At 40.5% G+C, this 17,685-nt stretch overlaps 1 protein-coding gene across 7 annotated transcripts in view; it reads right to left on the minus strand.

The window, feature by feature from the left end:
* LOC132817097 (formin-like protein 2) overlaps positions 1–17,685 on the minus strand; it is a 266,557-nt gene that overhangs the window by 39,438 nt on the left and 209,434 nt on the right. For all 7 annotated transcript variants that reach the window (XR_009644853.1, XR_009644854.1, XM_060827241.1 and 4 more), the window contains exons 10-12: positions 10,795–10,869; positions 3,518–3,628; positions 1,486–1,635 (exon numbers count right to left, since the gene is read on the minus strand). Coding sequence is in view for 5 of the 7 variants with exons in the window: in XM_060827241.1 (XP_060683224.1) it covers positions 1,486–1,635; positions 3,518–3,628; positions 10,795–10,869 (336 nt within the window). In the remaining 2 variants the exon portion in view is untranslated. The remainder of the gene's footprint in view (positions 1–1,485; positions 1,636–3,517; positions 3,629–10,794; positions 10,870–17,685) is intronic.

A 17,685-nucleotide genomic window follows, 5' to 3' on the forward strand; every position in this document is an offset into this window, starting at 1 on the left:
ACGGACAGAAAACAAGATAAAGCAGGTAAAGGGCATAGATGATGGGTAAGGTTGTAAATAAAAGTGAAAACTAGACTAAATACAGAGAATTTAGTGAAAAAAAGTAAGAAAATTAGGAAGAATGAAAAGAGACTAGCAGCTAGAATAAGAAAGAACCACATTCAATGTCATTCACAACTCTCAGATACTGAAACAGTCCATGCCTGCAAGTATGGACAACACTCAGGCTTGGGCCAATAGATGGGAAAGTAATATTTGTGTGTCAGAAAATAAACACCTACAATACAAGGGAATTTAATCATCTCACTCTGATATTCAACATCATTAGCATCAATTAATTTTTCCATCAACTTCTTATTGACTACCAATGATAAGCAATTGAACTGGACTAACTATATAAATAGTTGGGCAACAAGAATTGGTCAGAGGCTGGGAATTCTGGGACAAATAGCTCACCTCCAACAACCCAAAGCCTGTCCACATCTACAGTGCATGTGTGAGGAGTGTGATGGCGTACTTTCCACTTGTTTGGAAGAGTGCAGCTTGAAACCCATCCATGATAATGTAGCCCAAATGGTTGGATCTCGTTCACCACCTTTAATATTTACTTCCTCCACCACCAGTGCACAGCAGCAGCAGTGTGTGCCATCTAGAAGATGTACTGTCACAAATCATCAAGGCCACTTTTATTGCACCTTCTAATCCAGAAGTACCAGGGTAGGCAAGGCACGGGAACACCGCCTGAAAGTTTCTCTCCAAGCCACAAACCATGCTGACTTGGAATTATATAACTGTTACTTCACTATTACTGAGTCAAATATCTACAACTCACTTCCTAATGACACTAAGTATACAGAGATGACAAGACTGCAGCAGCTCAAGAAGATGCTACCAACATCTTCCCAAGTGCAATCAATCAGTGATAGGTAATAAACACTGACTTAGTCCACATCACATGTATGAATAAAAAATAAGTTTTGAATTACAGTGACTGGTGCCAGGTCAGCTAATATTTTTTACAAAGTAAGGTCTCATGAAAAGCAAATGACCAACTTCTAGTCAGTTCACTGAGTCAGAGAGTCTGGCCATGATTATTTTTATTCACTAAATAAGAGTTACAGATTTTAAAATGTATCTACCAAACACTGCAACTCATACTCACATCTGACAAAACTGACAGGCTAATCTGCACTAGAAAATATTCTTTGAAGTCCTAAAGAGACTCAATTACCAGAGTGATATCAACATCACAGATGTCTACTTCGACGGGTATTCTACAGCAGACAAATACTTTGCATTAATATCCAGTAATAAAGATGTAATTCTAATTTTCTATCCTGACCTAATTAGCAGTTAACTGATTCTGAAATTACTTCAAAACAAAGTGAATTACTTTGTGTTTACAACTAATGATTAAATGCACTTTTTTTTAAACCATACTATTGGGTGCTGTAGGTCTAGTTGAAAAATTAAAGAAATGGTTACATGAGAAATGTTTTCTTCCAGTTCTTCTACTCTCTCTAAGGCAGCATTCTTGGTTTCAGCATCTTCAAGTAGCGCACCCACATCAAAGACGTTATCCAAGTAGGCTTGTATTTGCACCTGCAGTTTGTCACTCTCCGTATTTTTCAGTTTCTAAACAGAAAAAACAATTTCTCAACATTGTATTTGCACCAAGTTATCTAGCTACTTTACATAGGTGGAAAATAGGAGTATTAAAAAGTCACTGGAATATGATGATGTAATAAGTTAGTATTTTTGTAGACCACACTAACATCTCTCCTCAGCTTTACAATGTACTGAATTTATATTTTTGAGAGGGACTCAATAGAGCATTCTCAGGCATTTTCTACTGTTGGCATCATATTTCAATATTAAACACTCCTAAAGTCTATGCCATTCCCACAGTTTTGATTTTGCTGGCATATCTGTTCTGATGATGCCTAGCTTCCATACCAATGCTTTCTGATGTGTTTTCCTTTTATTCACTTAAATGAGATATGCTGCAATTGGTAGGAAGCAATCTTTGGAAAATAAAAACTAATTATGGTACACGAGCAAAGGAATGATGGGGGAGGCCATTTTATATATATATATATATATAAAACACAATTCCCTAAAATTAATGTCACAGCTCATTAACACTGAAAGAGCGCTCATTTTTGGTGGAATAACATTAAAAAGCAAAGAATTAATGTTTAGTTTTAGTTTACCATCTTCATTAGACCAAACTTGGAGAATGGTGAACATTAGAAAATGAATATGGAGGGGCTGGATAAGGTGCAATGAAGACTTTCAAGGAGGATACCAGAATGAAGGGATTATGTCAAGCAGGAAAACCTGAACAGGTTGACTCTCTTCTCAAGAGGAAGAGGAAAAGGAAAAGGCTCAAATGTGACCAGATTGTGCAAGAAGTGCTGATGTACTTAAGGAGAAAGTTCCAAATCACACAACAGGTTATAGTCCAACAGGTTTAATTGGAAGTACAAGCTTTCGTAGCACTGCTCCTTCATCAGGGAGCTAATGGGGCAGAACCATAGGACACAGAATTTATAGCAAATAAATGTGTCTTATGATCCTGCCCACTAGCTCCCTGCTGAAGGAGCAGCACTCCGAAAGCTAGTGCTTCTAAACAAACCTATTGAATCTGGTGTTGTGTGATTTTTAAACTTTGTCTACCCCAGTCCAACACTGGCATCTCTACATCATTGTACTTAAGGAGATTAGTTGGCCTTAAATGGCCTGACACTTGCCATATATTCCAGTAATTTTGGACAGAATGGGATATTCCCTTCAGTATCTACACTCAATCGATTTTCATGTTTTATTAATGCTTGAACTACAACACTTACAATACAAAACAGTGTAAAATATAAATGCCTGCATTTGAGGCAGTAATATCAATGGTTTCACTTTCAACAGGATATATCCTAATTACTGGTGTAAAACAAAGGAGATCTAAAGGATGACTTCTTCCGGTTTTAACCGTATCTAAAGCCTTCCACAACTTTAGATCAAGCCCCTCTTACTCACGGAGCTGATTTAATACCGTAAGTTACAGCAAGATGGAAAACATTAATAATTCACAACAGCTTTCTCGACACAGTTCCAATATTCTCAATCATTCCATAACAATTAACAACTTCTTCCTTAAGCAATTGAAATATTGCCACGTCTTCTATATTCCCTTTTGAATTTTTAGAATTAGGACTTTTCTAGCATTATTTATTTAATTACATTACTAACAGATTCTGAAGTAAACCGGCATTCATGATCGGGCCATTGGAGATTAAATTGACTTGTGTCAGGCAAAGGCAATATCTGCTGCAAACGCCATCAAACTTAATACTAAGAAATATAGTCTTGAAACTTCAAAATCAATTCTATATCCCTAGATATTCATCGTGCTCAAAACTAGTCATTCATTATTGTGACGGGAAAAAATAGATCCTGGATAAGGAAATGGAATGAGGTTGTGAAACAACGTGCGCTGGTTACTAAGTAAAGGGGTACCCACATCCAGGTATTCATCCAGTCCTAGTTTGGTGAACTCATATTGGAGATGCACTCGGAAATTCATATCCTCTACAGAATGGACTACAATGTTAATAAACTGCATACAGGCCACCTAGAAGCAAACGAAGATTTAAAAAATTACAATTAATAGAATTCTATCTTTAGACATTCAACTGATAAAATAAAAAGCATACCTTCATCCTTTAATAGCTACATTTTCAGTCTGGATTGAAAACCATTTAATCCAACGTAAAATGTAACAATGACTTGTCAATAACAACGATTTGGCTTTTGCTTTATAAATTACTTTAATATCAATGGCATTGAGTGCTATTATCTTGAAAACAACTAATTTTCTGAAGCAACCTGTTGAATATTTTAGTAGAATGAAAAGAACATCATTAAAACATTAAAACCACAAGATCTTTCAAGTGCAAGTTCAGATTTATTGGATTAAGAAAACCATTAGAAATAAATAATTTTATGCACAGGATTTTGTTGTATGCTAAGATGCACCTTTTTTTTCCCCTTAAACAACACTCCATAATAAAGACTGAAGGCATACCCAAATTAAAGCCCTGGACATATAGTTGAATAATAATTACAAATGTAGCTGAAAGATCTAGTGTTTTAACTATTATGCCTAACTCTAATCACAGAGACAGAGACATGTGACCTCAAGAGAGGAGACAGAAGACATATCTCAGTCTGACCAGAGTATGGAAAGTTTGTTTTTCAACTTAGAACGTAGGTTATCTTACACAAGTTAATAACCCAATAAATGAAGCATAAAAAGCTTACTTTGGAATCGAGTTCCTTCCATTATATTAATGACAATGTCAGAGGTTTGACCAATTAAGGAAATAGTGCCATGATGAAAATTGCATTACACAGCATTTTATGTCAAGGTAATGTGGAGCTTATTCAAGGAACAGCTACTGCATGTCCTTGATAAGTATGTACTTCAGGCAGGGAGGAAATGGTCGAGCGAGGGAGTCGTGGTTTACTAAAGAAGTTGAATCTCTTCATGAGGAAGAAGGCTTATGTTAAGATGAGACATGAAGGCTCAGTTAGGACACTTGAGAGTTACAAGTTAGCCAGGAAAGACCTAAAGAGAGAACTAAGAGGAGCCAGGAGGGGACATGAGAAGTCGTGGGCAGATAGGATCAAAGAAAACCCTAAAGCTTTTTATAAGTATATCGGAATAAAAGAATGACTCGAATAAGATTAAGGCCAATCAAGGAGAGTAGTGGGAAGTTGTGCATAGAGTCAGAGGAGATAGGATAAGTGCTAAATGAATAATATTTGTCAGTATTCACACTGGAAAAAGACAATGTCGTTGAGGAGAATACTGAGATACAGGCTACTAGAGTAGATGGGGTGGAGGTTCATAAGGAGGAAATGTTAGCAATTCTGAAAAGTGTGAAAACAGATAAGTCCCCTGCACTGGATGGAATTTATCCTCGGATTTTCTGGGAAGCCAGGAAGGAGATTGCTGAGCCTTTGGCCATGATCTTTATATCGTCATTGTCTACAGGAATAGTGCCAACACACTGGAGGATAGCAAATGTTGTCTCCTTCTTCAAGAAGGGGAGTCGGGACAACCCTGGTAATAATAGACCAGTCAGCCTTACTTTGGTTGTGGGTAAAGTGTTGGAAAAGGTTAAGAGATAGGATTTATAATCATTTAGAAAGGAATAAGTTGATTAGGGATAGTCAACACAGTTTTGTGAAGGGTAGGTAGTGCCTCACAAGCCTTATAGAGTTATAGAACATTACAGCGCAGTACAGGCTCTTCGGCCCTCGATGTTGCGCCACCCTGTCATACCAATCTGAAGCCCATCCCACCTACACTATTCCATGTACGTTCATATGCCTGTCCAATGACGACTTAAATGCACTTAAACTTAGTGAATCTACTACCTTTGCAGGCAAAGCATTCCATACCCTTACTACTCTCTGAGTAAAGAAACTACCTCGGACATCTGTCTTATACCTAGCTCCCCTCACTTTAAAGTCATGTCTCCTGATGTTTGCTGTTCCCATACTTGGAAAATGGCTCTCCCTGTCCACCCTACCTAACCCTCTGATTATCTTTATGTCTCTATTAAGTCACCCCCCAACCTCCTTCTCTCTATTGAGAACAGCCTCAAGGCCCTCAGTCTTTCCTCGTAAGACATTCCTTCCATACCAGGCAACATCCTAGTAAATCTCCTCTGCACCCTTTCCAAAGCTTCCACATCCTTCTTATAATGCGGTGACCAGAACTGTACACAATACTCTAAGTGTGGCCGTACCAGAGCTTTGTACAGCTGCAGCATAACCTCCTGGTTCCGAAATTCAATCCCTCTATTAATAAAGGCCAAAACACTGCATGCCTTCTTAACAACCCTGTCAATCTGGGTGGCAACTTTCAGGAATCTGTGTACATGGACACTGAGATCTCTCTGCTCATCTGCACTCCCAAGAATCTTACCATTAGCCCAGTACTTTGCATTCCGATTACTCCGTCCAAAGTGTATCACCTCACACTTGTCCACATTAAACTCCATTTGCCACCTCTCAGCCCAGCTCTGCATCCTATCTCTGTCTTTCTGCAACCTACAACATCCTTCGGCACTATCCACAACTCCACCGACCTTAGTGTCGTTCGCAAATTTACTAACCCACCCTTCTAAGCCCTCATCCAGGTCATTTATCAAAATGAGAAACAGCAGAGGACCCAACACTGACCCTTGCGGTACGCCGCTAGTAACTGGACACCAAGATGAACATGTTCTATCAACTACAACCCTCTGTTTTCTTTCAGCAAGCCAATTACTGATCCAAACTACTATGTCTCCCACAATCCCATTCCTCCGCATTTTGTATAATGGCCTACAGTGGGGAACCTTATCGAATGCCTTGCTAAAATCCATATATACCACATCAACTGGTTTACTCTCATCTACCTGCTTGGTCACTTTGTCAAAAAAACTCAATAAGATTCGTTAGGCATGACCTACTCTTCACAAAACCATGCTGACTGTCCACGATCACATTATTCTTTTCGAGATGGTTATAAATCCTCTCTTATAACCTTTGTTCTTTGAGAAGGTGACCAAACAGGTGGATGAGGGTAGTTGATGTGGTGTATATGGATTTCAGTCAGGCTATTGCACAAATAGGGTGATTTAGTGGTTTGGATCAGAAATTGTATTGCTGAAAGAAGACAGAGTGATGGTTGATGGGAAATATTCATCCTGGAGTACAGTTATTAGTGGTCTACCACAAGGATTTGTTTTGGGTCCACTGCTGTTTATCATTTTTATAAATAACCTGGATGAGGGCATAGAAAGATGGGTTAGTAAATTTGCGGATTACACTAAGGTCAGTGGAATGGTGGACAATGCTGAAGGATGTTGCAGGTTACAGAGAGACATAGATAAGCTGCAGAGCTGGGCTGAGAGGTGGCAAATGGAGTTTAATGTAGAAAAGTGTGAGGTGATTTGCTTTGGAAGGAGTAACAGGAATAAAGAGCACTGGGCTAACAGTAAGATTCTTGATAGTGTAGATAAGCAGAGATATCTCAGTGTCCATGGACGTAGATCGCTGAAAGTTGCCACCGGGCTGATAGGGTTGTTAAGAAGACATACAGTGCATTAGCTTTTACTGGTAGAGGGATTGAGTTTTGGAGCATGAGATCATGTTGCAGCTGTATGGAACTCTGGTGCAGCCGCATAGAACTCTGGTGCAACCACACTTGGAGTACTGCGTATAGTCTGGTCACTGCATTATAGGAAGGATGTGGAAGCTTTGGAAAGGGTTCAGAACCAATTTACGAGGATGCTGTCTGGTAGGGAGGGAAGGTCTTTTGAAAAAAGGCCAAGGGACTTGAGGATGTTTTCATTAGAGAGAAGAAGTTTGAGAGGTGATTTAATTGAGACACGTAAGACAATCAGAGTGTTATATAGAATGGACAGTGAGACCCTTTTTCCTTGAATGGTGATAGCTAGCACAAGAGGACATAGCTTTAAATTGAGGGGTGATAGATATAGGACAGATGTCAGAGGTAGTTTCTTTACTCAGAGTAGTAGGCGCGTGGAATGCACTGCCTGCAACAATAGTAGACTCGTCAACTTTAAAGGTATTTGAATCGTCATTGGTTAAACATATGGATGAAAATGAAATAGTACAGGATGTGTAGACATTGAAGGCTGACGGGCCTGTACTGTGCTGTAATGTTCTACGAACTCCAGTGTCACAGATTTATGTTTTACTGTTTTATCAGATAATTCTCAAAGAAATTTTATTCACATTGCACCCTTCATTTCAACACAGCATTTGGCTATGGTTTGTGTTACAGATATAAATAATCACCACATTATTCAGTAGTTTTATCTACTAGCAGTTTTTTTTCCTCTTTCAGCCCACAGCAGAGCATTCTCGTTGATCTCCACCAAACTCTGACCATTCTCTACACATTAACAGTTCAACTATTGTAAACCATTGTAAATCAGTGGACCAGATCTCTGCAGTCCTGCCAAATCCAATTATGGAGTACAGTAACAATACAATTCATAAACATGCCCATCCTTAATGATGAAGCGAGTTCTTCAGTGGAAAGGACAAGGCCAAAGCTTCAGCCAGAAATGTCCACGCGATCCAGCATCACAGAGTCCATCTTCAGACAACTTCATTCACTTTATAGCAGGTGAAGCACTAGCTAATTGCATTGGATATAGCAAAATATACAGATCCTGACAATATCTTGACTGCTATACTGGTGCTCCAGAATAAGCCACTTCCCTCACTAAGTTATTCCAGTACAGCTGCAAAACTGGCATCAACTCAATAATGTATTAAATGCCCAGGTATACCACATCCATGAAAAACAGGAAAAAAATATAATGCAGCTAAATAGCACTCCATTCATCTACCATTAATGATCAGGAACGTGAAGGTGCCAGGGGTGGACAACGTCAGAAATCACATGACATCAGGCAATAGTCCAACAGCTTTACTTGAAATCACAAACTTACAGAGCATTGCCCCTTCATCAGGTCAAGTGTACTTCAAAAACCTGCGATTTCGAATAACCCGTTGGACTATAACCTGGTGTCGTGTGATTTCTAAGCTGCTTATTAATGTGCAGTTTTGGATTCCACCAAGGCCACCAGCTTTGACCTCATTATGGTCTTATTCAAACATAGTAAAAAACAGCTGAATTCAAGAGATGAGGTGAGAAGGCCTGCTCTCAATACTAGTTTGCCCAAGTATGATATTATGCAGCACTAGTAAAATGGAAGTCAGTGGAAACCAAAGGCAAAATGGAGCCAGACGTAACACAAAGGCAGACAATTGTACCTCTACAACTCCAATCATCTCAGCTTCAGGATAGCTTTGCAGGAATTCTTCTGAATAGTGCCCAACCATCTTCAGCTGCTCCATTAATCACCATCCCTTTATCCTAAAGTGTGAAGTGGAGCTAATTGTACAATGTTCAGCATAATTCACCTCTCCTCAGACACTGAAGTAGCCAATATCTACATGGAGAAAGACTTGGACAACATCCAGGCTTGCACTCAAAGGACAAGTAACATTCATACAAGAGTGACAGGCAATCATCTCCAACAAGAGATACCTTAACTATCTCCCCTTGACACTCAATATTATTACCATCACTGAATCCACCACTGTAAACACCCAGGATGTTATCACTGACAATAAACTTGACTAGGCCAGCCATGTAAATACTGTGACTACAGGTCAGAGAGAATTCTGCAAAAATTAACCCAACACCTGTTACACCAATGCTGGTTGACAATTTACAAGACGTAAATCAGGAATATGATGGATACTCTTTACAGTGACATGGCATGGGGGCTGATTTTCCTTCAATTATTATGATGTGATACTTATGCTTGATGCCTTAACATATGAATGAGATGTGAGACACCAGTGAATTCACTAAACTTTCATTTCAGCACCTGATATCTACAGCCACAAGGTACCTCCAGGTTCAAGTTAAACACTTCATCGTACTGAAGCATGCTTCCCCTTAGCATGTCTTGCTGCAAGAACACTCCATAAGATGGTGAGGAAACTTTTCTACCATCATGTCACATGTCAGCACACAAGGACACCACAAGCATGTCTTTTAAAAGATATAGCAGATATCTATTATGAGGCATAATACAACAGTCTCCACCTGCCCAGATAAATGCAGGTCTAACAACAGTCATTAGGAGTCAATATCATCGAGGACAGAAGAGCATACCTAATTCGATTAGATTCCCTACAGTGTGGAAACAGGCCCTTCAGCCCAACAAGTCCACACCGACCCGCTGAAGAGCAACCCACCCAAACCCATTCGCCTACATCTACCCATGAGTAATGCACCTAACACTATGGGCAATTTAGCATGGCCAATTCACCTGACCTGCACACCTTTGGACTGTGGGAGGAAACCGGAGTACCAGCAGGAAACCCACGCAGACACGGGGAGAATGTGCAAACTCCACACCGTTGCCCGAGGCAGGAATTGAATCCGAGTTTCTTGCACTGTGAGGTAGCTAACCACTGTGCCATCGTGTCACTCCATCCACATTAATCCACAGTAATTGAAACCCCATCCACATTAACTCTTTAAATATTCCTTAAACATTCCTTAAAACTTTCATTCCCTCCACACAGTCACAGAGGGCAGTAGTGTGTACCATGTTCTAAAATGTACTGCAGCAACTTGCCAAGCTTTCTCCAACAAAACCCATGAGGTCCACAACCAATACAATGACAGTGGCACCAGACGCATGGGAACTCGACTAAGTTCCTCCCCAAATCTCACACCATGCGGATTTGGAACAATATTGTTGCTCTTTCACAATCACTTGGTCAAAATCCTGAAACTCCTTCCCTAAAAGCACTCTGGGTGCACCTAACCACTGGGTCAGCAGCCATTCTAGAACATGGCTCAACACCACATTGTTTTGGGGAATCAGGAAGGGTACTAAGTACCAACCTTGTGAGATACACACACAAAATATCCATGAATGAGAAAAAAAAGTTGCAATGCTGCATAGATTCAAAAGAAAAATATGCACTGTTAAGCAAAAAAAAGTTGAGATGCCTGAAGATCAAGTTTATAACTATAACCTCAGTCATTGACTAATCCAACATTTTCTTAATTATGTCTATCCACAGTGGAAATCAGCAGGAAATTCATCTGGGGAGGGCTAATACATTGTAACAAAGAACTCATGAAGGGTGTGAGATTAATTGAGTTCATGTATTGCTTACCATGAAGTCAATGTTATTGTCTTCGTTTCGGAAATGTTCCATTAGCTTTTCAAAACGGTGCTTTTCACCACACACCTGAGGTGACATAAAGAGAAAAAAATTAAACATTCAGAAACTCAAAACAATAATAACATTCCATTTAAACACTAGGGGGTGCTCTATGTATAGATTCTGAACCATTTTAATGAGCGCATTGCTGTATACAGCCAATGATACCCACTATAATTTTCTCTAAGTGTTGGTTGATCAGCTGGGAAATAATAGTTATTTCTCTCAAATAAACAAATAAATAGTCAGACAGCACACAATCTACACAGTTGATTCTACACTGGTGCTATGTAATCTAGCTATGCTTCTATTTCTAAACCTGGGAGGTAACCTTAAATGTTCTCTTCATTGGGAATTCTAATTCCAAGCTCTGCCTTATCCAAAAAAAAACACCAAACTGTGTGATTGGCATAGCAAGGAGATGCAAGGGCTTCTGAATGAGCAGAAGGTGGAAGTCTCCCAGCTCCGTGTTGCCAAGGTAACCAAGACCATTCAAGCTTCCAAGACCTATATTGTTTGTAAGTCTGCGACTGGAGACTTAAGGTTCTCACTCTCCAGTTGACAATAATGAGGTTTCACAGAAAGAGAGAAAGGCAAGTCTTTGGATCTCAGGCCCAAGAGGTTTAAGGCAAGCCAGGCAAATTAACACATGACTGTCCAAGATTAAGAGCGGCTGAGCAAAATATGTGCCAAAAAACAAAAAATAGGTTAGGGAAAAGGCCTTCAAAAATATTCTGATAAACTGCAAGATGTCCCTAAACCAATGGTTCATTTTGTGAGAATACTCAGTGAAGATAAATTACAGCATAGCCGGGGGTTGGTTGCATGGAAAATCAAAAAGGTAAAGAAGGTTGGATAGCAGGTTAGCGATGGGTTCATAATTACCCAAAAATAAAAGAAAAGGACAGAATGTATGAAAGGAACCATAAATGTGTACATAAACTTGATTTAAGAACAAACTTAAAGGCTTCCTATCCTAATGCACAAAGTATTCTGAATAAGGTAGATGAATGTGTGGTTTTGTTTGGGGGGAGGGGAAGAGAAAGAGAGAGAGTGTTGTTGGTGGCCATTCACAGCTCTGGTGTGATTATTAACGTGTCCAGAACAACTTATAGGTATGAAACATGTCATTGAAAGGTGAATGGGCAGAGGGGTGTTCATAAGAAATGAAACAAAATTAAATTGATAGAAATAAGTGATACAGGGTCCAAAGCTGCGAAACCTGCGTGGGTACAGTTGAGGAAACATTGAAGAAAAGTGACCCTGATAGGAGTTATCAGCCGGCCTGCTAGCAGTAGGCAGGCTGTGGAGCAGAAGGTATATCAGGAAATAGAAAGGCAAGAGAGAAAGGTACTATTACAATATTCATGAAGGACTTCAAAATGCAAGTGGACAGAGAAAATCAGGTTGCTAACAGATCCCAAGAAAAGGAATTTGTGAAATGTCTACAAGACAGCTTGCGGTAGAGCCCACGAGGGAGCAGGCAATTCTGGATTTGGTGATCTGTAACAAGGCAGTGAAGGAACCCCTGGGGACACTGACTCGCCAGTAATACAATTCACCCTGCAGTTTGAGAAGAGGAAAGCTTCAATCTGATGGTATTACAATCAAGTAAAGGTAACCACAAAGACATGAGGGAAGGGCTGACAGGAACTGATTGGAAGGGAGCCCAGCAGGGAAGGTGGTGAAACAGCAATGGCATCAATTTCTGGGGATAATTCAGGAGATACAACAGAAATTCATCCCAAGAAAGCAGAAATATACTAAGGGGAGGATAAGGCAACCAAGGCTAACAAGGGAAGTCAGGGACAGAAAAAAAAAGCAAAAGAAAAAACATACAATGTGGTGGAGATTAGTGAGAAGCCAGAGGATTACGAAGCCTTTTAAATACCAGCTAAAGATGACAACTAAGTCAGCAATAAGATGGGAGGAGATGAAATATGAGAATATACTAGCTTGTAATATAAAAGTGGTGGAAGTGAGGCCATCCTGATGAAGGGCATATGCCTGAAACGTCGACTCTCCCATTCCTCAGATGCTGCCTGACCTGCTGTGCTATTCCAGGGCCACACTTTTCTACAGTAATATAAAATACGACTGCAAAAAGTTGTTTAGATATCTAAAAGGTAAGAAAGAGGGAAGGCTGCACACTGGACTGCTGGAAAATGAGGCTGGAGAAGTAGTAGTGGGAACAAAGAAATGATGGAGGAACTGAATAGGTACTTTGTATCAGTTTTCACAGCGAAGACATCAGCATAATACCAGGACTTTGAGAGAGTCGGGGGCAGATGGGAGTGTAGTGACCACCACTAAGGAGTCATGATTTGGAGATGCCGGTGTTGGATTGGGGTGTACAAAGTTAAAAATCATACAACACCAGGTTATAGTCCAATGGGTTTAATTGGAAGCACTAGCTTTTGGAGCGCCGTCCCTTCATCAGGTGGTTGTGGAGGACACAATTGTAAGGCACAGATTTTATAGTAAAAGTTTAGAGTGTGCTGTAACTAAAATTATACATTGTAAAATACCTTGGTTGTCTGTTGAGTCTTTCATCTGTTCGAATACTATGATAGTTTCACTTCTTTCATATGTAAATCACAAAACCTTTTTTTAATATAAACTTCCATTCTCAGGTTAACTGTAACAATTGGTGTTAGCCAGATAATAAGTTGAAGATGTTAGCCCCTTGTGTTCTCTGTCTGTGCCATAATGTTTAGATGGATTTTAATCTAAAAAGTGAGTTAACAGAGTCGTACATGAATCCATGCAGCTTTTGAGCAAAGTACACTGTAACTCTGCAAGTACAAATTCAACCCACAAACGTATATGTGTGCATCTCTCTGGGATGGGGTGTTGAGAGAGTGAGAGAGAGGGAGTGTATACATATTGTATGGGATTGTAGAGTGTCTAAGTCTGTGAGGGGATGCATGTGAGAGTGTGGGAGTGTGTGTGTCTGTAGGAGTGTGTGTGTGTCTGTAGAAGTGTGTGTGTGTGTGTGTGTGTGTGTGTGTGTGTGTGTGTGTGTGTGTGTGTGTGTGTGTCTGTCTGTCTGGGTTGGGGGGGTTGTGAGTATCAGAGAGAGATAGATAGATAGATAGAGAGATAGATAGATAGATAGATAGATAGATAGATAGATAGATAGATAGATAGAGAGAGAGAGAGAGAGAGAGAGAGAGAGAGAGAGAGAGAGAGAGTGTGTATATAGAGAGGAATGTCTGTGTGCGCGTGCATGTATAGGAGTGTCTGTGTGTGCATATAGTGCAATGGTGGTCACCTGTCGTGTGACATGAACCCAAGGTCCTGGTTGAGGCCCTACCTATGGGTGTCTTACAACTGAGTCCTCCACACTACCTGATGAAGGAGCAGTGCTCCGAAAGCTAGTGCTTCCAATTAAACCTGTTGGACTATAACCTGGTGTTGTGTGATTTTTAACCACCAAGGAGAAGATGCTGGGGAAGCTGAAAGGTCTGTAGGTGGACAAATCTAATGGTCCACACCCCAGGATTCTGAGGGGGATAGCTAAGGAGACTGGGGAGACATTAGTGATGATACTTTAGGGTTCATTGGAGTCAGGGGTGGTCCCAGGGAACTGGAAAATAGCTCATATAATACCCCTGTTTAAGAAAGAAGGAAGGGAGGTAAAAGAATGGAAATCATAGGTCGGTCAGCCCGACCTCTGTCATTGCTAAGATCTTATAGTGTTATTAAGGATGAGATTGCTGAGTACTTGCAAGTGTACAGTAAAACAGGACTGAGTCAGTACAGCTTTGTCAAAGGAAGATCATGCATGACAGATCCATTGGATGAGACGTATTTGGAATTCCAGAAGGTCTTTGACAAGATGCTGCACAGGAGGCTGCTCAATAAGCTAAGCCCATGGTGTTAGGTGCAGAAGGCAGAGAGTAGAGTTACAGAATGGCAGCTGGTGATTGTTGGAGTTCATCGGGTCCATGCTGGGACTTCAATGATTCACCTTATACATTAATGATCTTGATGAAGGAACTGAGAACATTGCTGCTGAGATGGCAAATGACTCAAAGATAGATGGGGGGGGTCAGGTAGTGTTGAGGAAGCGGGGATGCTGCAGAAAGATTTGGACAGGTGAGGAGAGTAGGCAAAGTAGCAGCAACTGAAATATAATGTAGGAAAATGTGAGATTATGCACTTTGGTTAGAAGAATAGAGCAAAAGGGGAGAGATAGCGTGAGATAGGCGAGAGTGCGAAAGATAGAGAGAAAACGAAATCAAGTCCAACGTGACTCTTTCCAAGATCACCTTCTGGTCCAGATTCCACTTTGTGGTGCAGGAGGGAATGTGTTCACATTTCTTCGACCAAAGATACCCACAGAGAGCTTATAGATCAACAAACCTCAAGGGGAAAGCTCACAGTCTGATGTACTGAGAATCAGCAAATCTGCTCATGCTAAGTTATACCATGTCAACTGGACAGACAGCACTACCGCATGACCTCCCTTCCTCTGTCTTTGTTGTTATTATGCAGGAGGTTCTTAATAAAGCACTAACTCTTGATGAGTTGACCAGCAAGTCCACTGAAAAGTGTAAAATCCTCAGAAGTAACAGCTTAGTGACTGAATTGCACTCAATTCTGTAAGCCAGAATTTGACCAGACACAGAAGGAAGTGAATGAGAGCAGGATTTTGACTGGCAACTTGTCAGGATCCATGAGGTAAAGCAAATCATCCTCCTCTCCAAGCAGAAGGGAAATCAGAAACTGGTGGTCCACTTCACTGTTTAAAACAGACCACTAAATTCTTTCCAAGCTCATTGCTAATTAAGTCAAGACTGCTCTTGATTTGGTGATCCATTCTACTCAGCCCTGCAGTGTACCCAGCTGGAAGATCTCTGATAATGTAAAGTTATGTGGGGATACCATCAGTAATGTGCATGATGGTGGGTGCTCACCTGCCTCACGAGCTTGGACCAGGACATGGTCTTTGACAGAACATCATACATGTACATGGTGGATGTGCTCACCAAAAAAGGTTTTGGGGATTGGACCCAATGCTCCATTCAAACATCAGTAAGGCAATTTCAATCAAAAGTTGGAAATCAGAAAAGCTTTACATTCAAATCTGGAATCAGGTTTGAACTTGCACCCTGCCCTGTTTGTGTGTTATTTTGATCCTTATGTCAAGTCTATATGGAAGAAGGCAGTTAGAATGGTGATAATCCCGGGCACTGGAAACACTCAGGTCAAAGTTGCCACTGTCAGTGCACTGCGCTGAACATTTGCGACAAATTCAAACTGGCCTTGAGAGCCAAGTTTTTGGCTGGCCAAATATTCCTTTGACCCTTGCACCTTCAGGTCAGACTACCTGATGTCACTTTGAATATTGTTCAGATCCTCAGAACCTGGAAGAAGCATACAACTATAGTAAAATAGAAACTAGGCAGTCAAGAGGAACCTTCCTTTCCATTGTGACTAACCATCTGGGTCATTGAGACACTCTATGTTGCAGTACGTGCCGCAGGTCTGACCATATCCCACTCCTGTGCTATGGCGATCCCACAAGCCTAATCTCCTGCTTTCTCTGGAGATCAAAAATGGACCATATCTGCACAAACATTTACAAATTTCAAAACATAGCAGGAACATCATGTCTAATGTAACCCTCATCCTGGCCACTTTTGTGTGTGGCCATATCAGATTGCGCATTGACCCTTAGAACACAAACACCAACAGTCACACTGTGCAAATGTTCCACCTGTCCCTGGGTATTATGAGGGATGTATCTGGTCAAGTTTCATTAAGTTGGACTATGCCCCAAAACCAGCCCGCAAGGAGGAACTTCTGTAAAAAACACCTTTGACGATATATTCACGAGCGATTGATCCACACAACATCCTTGGTGGCCCTGTGAAAAAGGAGGTGCTGGGCCTGTAGAATTGCTTCCTGGGAAGACTGTCAAAGCAATTGACTGAATGTCTCATGATCAGAACTTTCAAGCAAGCATGTAGGTTGGTTGCAGTGAGTAGAACCCTCCCTGCCAGATCTTTCCTGCGTGCTGGGATTCTAACCGTCCACATGCTGCCCTTGAGATGGGCTGTGGTAGTGCAGAGGTGCTCAGTGTTGCTGCATATGCCCACCTCTTTCTAGAAAGTGCTTTTGCAAAGTAGGCCTGGCAAAAAGATGCAGCTTCAAGTTTCAAAGTGACACAAATAAAGTGATACAATTATTCCAGGGATACACATGAATCATATAAACATCAACCAACAAAAGGCGATTTCCAGTGCAAAGAGTCATTCGCAACTCAATGTTGCTAGCTGACGCATTACAAGGTCCAGGATGACATATTAGCTGTTGCAAAGGTACAAAGGAAATGATCGCTGTCTTAGCATTCTTCATCCACAGTGAACCTGACAGAAACTCTTTGGGCTATATATTTGACATCTCATGGACACTGTAAATGTTGACTATAACTGTAAGTGGAGTAAACTATGTACAGTACTGAAAGAAACTGAGTTGCTTTGCTCTTTATAAAATGAATTGAACACTTGAGTAATGTGCTTAAATAAACCATATGTAGTGTAATTTGTATTAAAATCCAAGCGTAAATTTTTAAAAAAAGCAATTTTCATATGTTGGAGCGTCGCAATCATTATCAAGCATGTTGCACTATTAATGTGAACAGATGCTAGGTGGCTGAATTAAAATGTATATAGGCTTAGTACAGATTTACCGTACGTATTAAGGACAATGTATTTACAAAGCAGTGAGTGGTTAGATGACCTCATATTCAGCAAAATGCAAAGGCTTCATTAATCGTTGTACCACTCTGAATTGCTCACTTTAACTACAAGCCAGAGTTTGGTTTAATGTCAT

Source organism: Hemiscyllium ocellatum, chromosome 7 (genome assembly GCF_020745735.1).
Source record: "Hemiscyllium ocellatum isolate sHemOce1 chromosome 7, sHemOce1.pat.X.cur, whole genome shotgun sequence".
NCBI lineage: Eukaryota > Metazoa > Chordata > Chondrichthyes > Orectolobiformes > Hemiscylliidae > Hemiscyllium > Hemiscyllium ocellatum.